The sequence below is a fragment of the Misgurnus anguillicaudatus genome, chromosome 15, assembly GCF_027580225.2.
Source record: "Misgurnus anguillicaudatus chromosome 15, ASM2758022v2, whole genome shotgun sequence".
NCBI lineage: Eukaryota > Metazoa > Chordata > Actinopteri > Cypriniformes > Cobitidae > Misgurnus > Misgurnus anguillicaudatus.
Window position 1 is genome coordinate 29,322,971 of NC_073351.2, and position 7,948 is coordinate 29,330,918.

A 7,948-nucleotide genomic window follows, 5' to 3' on the forward strand; every position below is an offset into this window, starting at 1 on the left:
AAAAGCATTTTAATTTGGGATTTTTTACATGTTTCTACTGAAAACAAGCCAAAAATACTGAGTAAGAAAGTCATTTTTTTGCAGTGTAACAGTCTAATAGTACGCGGAGATGCATTAAATTGCATTGTGTTTCTTTTAGGTTTATTAATCACAGTGACCCGGGGTCTCATTTAAAAAGTGTGCATATGCGCAAAACAGGGCTGGAAACGTGCGTACACTAAGTTCCCATGCAAAGGTTGTGATCTATAAAAAATAAAACTTGATTGGAAAATGGGCTTGCATGGTGGGATCTGAGGATTATTCATGTAAACACACTTGCAGGTGATCTGTAATTTATAAAGGGAACATTGCTTTGTTTATAAGTCTTAAAAAACAAAAATGGCATACGCCAAAAAATATTGTGCGTACGTAGACTTTTAGTATGGATCCTATGCACAGTTTTATAAATGAGACCCCAGGTCTTAATGGGCCGTATGTCAGTAACACAATTTATGTAAAGTACTGCAAATGAGAAGCATACACATTTTTTTTTAAATAAAATGCTAAACTTTTTTTTTTTAACAAATCCAGTATCAAAGCTATCGGTCTTGTTGATATAGTGGTGACTTTCAAAGAAAATCTGCTTTTGTGTGATTGTAATTTATAAAGGGAACATTGCTTTGTTTTATAAGTCTTAATATTTTTTGATGTATGCCATTTTTGTTTTTTTGTGCGTACATAGACTTTTAGTATGGATCCTATGCACGTTTTTTAAATGAGACCCCAGGTCTTAATGGGCCATATGTCAGTAATACAATTTATGCAAATTACTGCAAATGAGAAGCATACACATTTTTTAAATAAAATGACCCAGTATCAAAGCGATCAGTCCAAGTTGAGATGGTGGTGACTTTCAAAGAAAATCTGCTTTTGAGGTTAAAAAAATTTTCCTTCACTTTTTTGCTGGAAAACTCCAAGATAGCCAAAATCCATTTTTGGTCATTCAGATGGTAAAAATTAACATTTCATTTCGCAGATGCTTTATCCATACTTGGACATCAGAGCTACAATAAATAGTAAAAGCCTCATCTGTACACGTTTTATTTATTGGTAAAGTTTTTGTAAAAAACACATCAGAAAAATATTAAATTCACAAAATACAAAACTGTTAACATGATATTTAAAAAAATGCATTTTATACAGTATAGGAAAATATAAAGCATGTCACTGCTGGTGTTACAGCATTATGTTAAACATGGACCATGATCTGAGTTTCCCAGCAGACTCATGACGTGGCTATTCTGGTAAACTGTGACATCATTAAACATACTGCTGATGTCAGCATGCATGAAACAAGAGCTTAAAGGATGACATCATGTGCTTGAATAACAGTGCGCTGGTCTGTCTGTGTGTGTGTGTGTGTGCGTGGGCGCATGTTTGTTTACATAGCAATCCCAGTGGGATGTTTGTGTTGTGTTCAAAGCCTTAATATTTCATCTATTCATTCATACATATAAAAATGTGCCTTTGGTATATAAATATAAAGTGATTTAAATAAATAGAATAAATAGTGCTACAATAATGGCAAATAAAGAGCGGTACCTAACAGGTCTTTAACTGGTCCAGGCTGAGAGTAAGCTGTTGCATGAATTTTTGTAGTCTATCTAAAGTCATAAAGCCAACTGTGATGTGATGGGTTGCATTGTCCTTTAAAAAAGCTTCTAAAGACTTCTCATTGGCCATCTTTCTGACTGGGCAACGCATAGAAGACATCCTCTTCTCCAGGTAACCCTGAAGAGTAGACACGTCGCTGTGCAGCTGGCTTACGTGTCCCTTAGGAAGGCTGTGAAGAACTTTCTGGAAGATGGTTAGGGTGTCCACAATGGATCCCAGACCTTGGATGGGTCTGTCTGCAGGAACCTCAGGGTAATGCTCAGGATCGCCGATAATGATCTTGGGAGAGATTTTGAGCTGTGAGAGAAGATGCAATTGTACTATTAAACAGTGTAAAATTATGTACTGTAAGTACACTGAAAAATTGTTTGGGTCAAATATTGACATTTTCTAGGTTAAACCAGCAGTTGCACTCTTAAAAACAGATGTGTTAAATGGGATGTTTCTTTTTTAAGATGTCAAACAAATATTTAGTGTCCCCAGAGTAAATATGTAAAGTTTTAGCTCAAAGTACCATATAGATAATTTATTATAAAATGTTAAAATTGCCACTTTGTAGGTTTGAGCAAAAATGTGCTGTTTTTGGGTGTGTCCTTATAAATGCAAATGAGTTGATCTCTGCACTAAATGGCAGTGCCGCGGTTGGATAGTGCAGATTAAAGGGCGGTATTATCCCCTTCTGACATCACAAGGGGAGCCAAATTTCACATGCTTACAGAGAATGGTTTATCAAGTTACTGGGTTGATCTTTTTCACATTTTCTAGGTTAATAGAAGCACTGGGAACCCAATTATAGCATTAAAACATGGAAAAAATCGAAATGTTCATGATATGTCCCATTTTAAAACAACACATTAAATGCATTGTCCCAAAACAGTCACAGTTACTTTTAACTTGTGATGACACTTTTATTTATTTTAACACAAAATCAACACAAAATGACACATGGGGCCCTATCTTGCACCCAGCGCAAGTGACTTTGTCAGTGACGCATGTATCATTTCGTATTTTGCACCGGCGCACAGCGGGTTTTTCCCTCCACAGACGCACGTCGGCAAACTAGGGAATAAACTTGCGCTCCCTGGGCGGTTCAGCGCAAAAAAGGAGGCGTGCTCCGGCGCAAACCATCTCTTATGCTATTTTGCAGTTTCAAAAAACAATTGCGCTACTAACCAAAAAAAACTAGTCTATAGTCAGTGGCGCGTTGCGCGTGGTTCATTATGCTATTTTAAGGGCGCATGCTTGACCATAATGTATAGCGTGCACAACGCGCATTGCTTATCTAATCTACACAGATGCAACAGTTATTTTTGCAAATCATAAATTGTTACAATAAAAATATTAATACATGAGATAAGGGAAATCATTGTGGTGAGCATTGTGGTGATAGTTTTTATTTATTTTGTGTGGCAGCGTTAAATAACGATTAAAATATTTTCATACGTTTGTTGTCTGGCTGTATTACGTTTATTTTATCTAAATAATAATTTAAATGTTTTCATAAGAAACCTTCATGTATGTGAACTTGATTTGTAAGTGTACTTTGCGGTTGAACCTTGCTTGCGTTTCTTGTGTCCGATTTCAAAGCCCCCAAACCCTTTCAGCGGTGAGAGTGGACGCAGCGATGTCCTCCTGTGTGCCCGGCGTGCCCGATTTATGCTGGCAAGCTTGGGATCCCCCCGTCTCCTGACATCATTGTAGTGCTTGGCGCAGCTGATGAGACAATTGCGGCTATTTCCTCTCACGCCTGTTTAACCGACGCTGATTTGGGCGGGTTTCTCCCATCCCCATACAAAACATTTTCTCTGTCTTTGACTGCTCTTACAAGAACGTGGGTCTCCTCGGCTGTGAACCGCTCCTGGCGTGCGCCTGGTAAATCGTCATTATAATAGCAACCCGCCATGGAACTTGCGCCTTTGCGTTTAAAGGGAATGTTGGATAGCGTTCTGATTGGTTTATTTGACGTTACGCCCAAACCACACCTATGAATAATGAACCTATTTCAGACCAACCCCTTATTGATTTGCGCCCGGCGCAAGACTTATTTCTCCCGCCGGGAAAATAGCAACAGCGCCCAAGATCCGCCCACAAAGTCACTTGCGCTTTGCGCTTCGGACTTGCGTTTCAGATCGTTAAAATAGGGCCCATAATGTGTTAAATAGCATAATGCAAAAAAGGTGTAAAAATTGTGTAAAAGGAGTGTGGATTTGTCTATATTGTATCATACCATGTGGTTTTTTTTTTTATTTAAAGGGGTCATAGCGTGAAAATCAGACTTTTTCCATATTTAAGTATTTGGGTCCCCAGTGCTTCTATCAATCTAGAAATGTGAAAAAGATCAACCCAGTAACTTTGTTTGGGTAAGCCATTTTCTGGAAGCATGTGAAAATGAGGTTGTTCAGATTTCGCCTGTTTTGTGAGGTAGGTAGCAAGGCAAATTACAATAACACCACCCTTTAATCTGCACTATCCAACCACGACCCTGCCATTTAGTGCAGAGAGAAAGAAAAAATTAAAAGCACAATTGAGTTTCAAATACAACAAACCACCATCATTGCGATCAGTGTTTGCATTTCATCAGCTCATTTGCATTTTAAATGACACACCCAAAACGGCACACTTTTGCTCAGGCCTACAAAATGGCAATTTTAACATGCTATAATAAATTATCTGCTGAGTATTTTGAGCTAAAACTTCACATATGCACTCTGGGGACACCAAAGATTTATTTTACATCTTAAAAATATCTCATAATACGACCCCTTTAAGAAAAATTGGCTGGCGGAACAGATTTACCAGGAAAGTTTTGAACGAAGTAACAAAGCTGTCACTTTGTACCAAGTCAAGTTTGCTCTGACACCCACAGTATTTAAAATAGGATTTGATCAATGAGTGGGCATAAGTGTAACATGCATGCAATTTCTACATTTCCAAGTCCCTTATATCATATATCTATTTACCTTCTCGTTGTGTTCCTGGATTCTGGAGTTGATGGTCTCTGCCTGCAGTTTGATGTTTTTCAAGTTATCCGAAGGGATGGGAATACTGTAACCCAAACTGAGCATGCCCAAGATGCAGGTGTAGATGAGAGCAGGAAAATGCATACTTTCTATGTAGAGGTACACTCTGTTGAAAGATCAAATAAATGTGTAAATAAATATTTAAATGACTTCATTGTATTACCATAATATTTTATGGAGTTAATATGAATTAATGCAAAGAGTGAATTATATGAAAATGTACGATTGTTAGAAAAAACAATAATGAAAACCTTCCCCTAATCCCAATGTCACAGGAGAGAAAGCAAATATTACAAAACATATGTGCTTGTACAAATTAGCCAGAATAGAAATTGGCATGGAGTGTTGGTATTGCCAGAATGTAAAAGTGATCCATTAATCAATGTGCACTGCAAAATGCATTTGTTTTTTAGTACTTTGTCTTGCATAAAGTTTTTCCTCTTACACTGCAAAAAATGATTTTCAAGAAAAAAAAATATTTTTGTCTTGTTTTCAGTAAAAATATCTAAAAATTCTTAAATTAAGATGCTTTTTCTTGATGAGTAAAACAACCCAAGAAAATAAGTCTAGTTTTTAGACCAAAAATATCAAATTTAAGTAACCCTGCGCCCAAAACAAGCAAAAAAATCTTGAACATTTTTCATAAACACTAAATTCAAGAAAAAAATGTAGAAAAATGAGCTTACCCCTTTGGCAGATTTTTTTTGCTTGTTTTATGCACAAAATCACTTTCATTTGATATTTTTGGTCTAAAAACTAGACTTATTTTCTTAGGTCATTTTGCTCATCAATAAAAAGCACATATTAGATATTTTTACTGAAAACAAGACAAAAATACTAAGATTTTTTTTCTTCTTGAAAATTCTTTTTTGCAGCGTATTAAGTACACTGCAAAAATTACTTTCTTTACATAGTATTTTTGTCTTCTTTTCAGTACAAATATCTAAAAGTTCTTAAATCAAGATGTTTTTCTTGATAAGCAAAATGATCTGAGAAAATAAGTCTAGTTTTTAGACAAAATGTATTAAATTTAAGTGAATTTGTGGATGAAACAAGCAAAAATCTGCCAATGGGGTGAGCAAATTTTTCTTTCATTTTTCTTGAATTAAGTGTTTAAGAAAAAAGTTTAAGATTTTTTGCTTAACCATTGGCAGATTTTTTGCTTGTTTCATCCACAAATTCACTTAAATTTGATATTTTTTGTCTTAAAACTAGACTTATTTTCTTATTTAACAAGACAAAAATACTAAAGTCATTTTTTGCAGTGTACTTAATCTAAGCTTAAGATTTTTTAATTTTTAAGCATAAACTCACTTAGTTTTGATAAGTTTGTTCCAAAAACCAAACTTAATATCTTGGGTCATTTTACTTCTCCAGTAAATCTATCTTAAAATAAGAGTTTTTAGATATTTATACTGAAAAACATTACAGAATTAATTTTTGAAGGCGTATCTAAAAACTGCATTAAAGCTATTTGATCTCTGAAGCTTGATATACTTAATTATATAAACATCAATAAGCAGGAAGACCATAAGAGAAACCATCTCAAATCACAATGAGCACCTCCAATAGTGCTTAGCATTGAAAGGCCTCTCCAGTCTGCAACATGAGAGCTCTGTCTCAGTTTGGCTTCAATATCTTATTGCTTAACTCTGTTATATTTCCTATGTAGCATATAAAACCGTACTATAAATAATTTGAACTTAAAATAACTTTAGATAAAACATGAACAATATAGGCTGTGTGTACAATCCAGTGATCAACAGAAGTGTGTGAGAGTTGCAGTGATGTGAAGAGAGAGAAAGGGTCTTACCTTTGAGATGTGAAGACTGTGTCATGCCCAGGATCCATGAGTGGTCAGGCTTATATAGCTGATAGCTGTTGACTCACGTATGAATCACCTCAGCCCTTCCTTGCCTGCCTGATTCTCCCAGTACAGAACAGCATGAGGGGGGACAGCACCCCCGCTTGTCCCGCAAACACAACACAAACCCATCACACACACGCATGGGATGCAAATATGGGGTGAAATCTGTACAATTCACTCTGGATTGGTAATAGGGGAAAGCTAATGTGGGGGTTAGTCTCAGTGGAAAAATGCCAAAACAGTCATAGATGTTCACGTCCACTTATTGATCAAATCCTGATGCAAATACTGTGGGTGTCAGGGCAAACTTTAGAGATATCAGTAGTTCAAAGTGAGAGCTTATTACGTGAGAAAGATAAGAGGGAGAAAGTTATTACGTCATTTAAAAATCTTCTGGTAAATCTGATCAACAAGCAAAGACTGAAATCAAACTTTGATGCTTCTAATCTCATAATGTGATTATGCAACTTTGGGATATCACAGACAGGGTCATATGATTTCACAAATTTAAAGTTATTTTAGTTAAATACATCATAAATATGTTAGAACAACATGTTTGCATGTAGTTTGTGGGAAGTATTGCACACTTTATATTCTGTTCTTGTTGTTGTGAGTCACGGGATGGCCCAGCAGTGGGCGGCCTGCAGGCTTCTGTACCGACAAACTTCATGCCGTCTTCTGTAAGTAAATTGTTTACAGAACCCCTGCATGGATCACAGTCTCAATACTGATACTGATCAATCCTCACTAAATTCATTTACAAAGGCACAAGAAGTACACCTAGCAAGGAGAACTTTAACAACAAACAAGCCATGTGCCCGAAGAGAAAGAAAACATTGTTTTTGTAGTGAAATTAAGTTTTTGGGATAAAATAAAAATTCTTGTTCCAAATCCATATAAATGTTTTTGTTCTGCTTAACACAGAGAAAGATATTTTGAGCAATGTTTATAACTAAACAGTTTTGGAGCACCATTGACAGAAACAGCACCGGTTTTGTAAACTCAAAAAAGTTGCTGGGTTATTTTCAAATTTCAATCCAGTGTTGGTTCAAAAACAGACAAGCCCAGCTGTTGGGTAAAATTAACCTGGAAAATGTTTATATTTGACCCAACAATGGTTTGGCATACACTCACCTAAAGTATTATTAGGAACACCTGTTCAATTTCTCATTAATGCAATTATCTAATCAACCAATCACATGGCAGTTGCTTCAATGCATTTAGGGGTGTGGTCTTGGTCAAGACAACCTCCTGAACTCCAAACTGAATGTCAGAATGAGAAAGAAAGGTCAATTTTGAGTGTGGCATGGTTTTTGGTGGCAGATGGGCCGGTCTGAGCATTTCACAATCTGCTCAGTTACTGGGATTTTACGCACAACCATTTCTAGGGTTTACAAAGAATGGTGTG

The 7,948-nt window shown here is 36.1% G+C and overlaps 1 protein-coding gene across 2 annotated transcripts; it reads right to left on the minus strand.

Moving 5' to 3' along the window:
- Positions 1 to 981: 981 nt before the first annotated feature.
- Positions 982 to 6,979, minus strand: lepa (leptin a). Of its 2 annotated transcripts, none has more exons than XM_073853751.1 (3): positions 6,487 to 6,979; positions 4,614 to 4,779; positions 982 to 1,932 (listed from the first exon to the last, which is right to left on the minus strand). In XM_073853751.1, the coding sequence occupies exons 1-3, from the start codon at positions 6,522 to 6,524 to the stop codon at positions 1,582 to 1,584; spliced, it is 555 nt and encodes a 184-aa protein (XP_073709852.1). In that variant the 5' UTR covers positions 6,525 to 6,979; the 3' UTR covers positions 982 to 1,581. The 2 variants fall into 2 exon arrangements, with proteins under 2 accessions (XP_073709852.1, XP_055030840.2); XM_055174865.2 differs by having other exon boundaries at positions 982 to 1,950; positions 6,487 to 6,905.
- Positions 6,980 to 7,948: the final 969 nt, after the last annotated feature.

Coding starts and splice junctions, on each gene's coding strand:
- lepa (XM_055174865.2), bottom strand. CDS start 6,524: ATGGATCCTGGGCATGACACAGTCTTCACATCTCAAAG. Junction 4,780..6,486: donor ACAGTCTTCACATCTCAAAG/GTAAGACCCTTT, acceptor ATCTTTCAACAG/AGTGTACCTCTACATAGAAA. Junction 1,951..4,613: donor TCCAGGAACACAACGAGAAG/GTAAATAGATAT, acceptor CTTCTCTCACAG/CTCAAAATCTCTCCCAAGAT.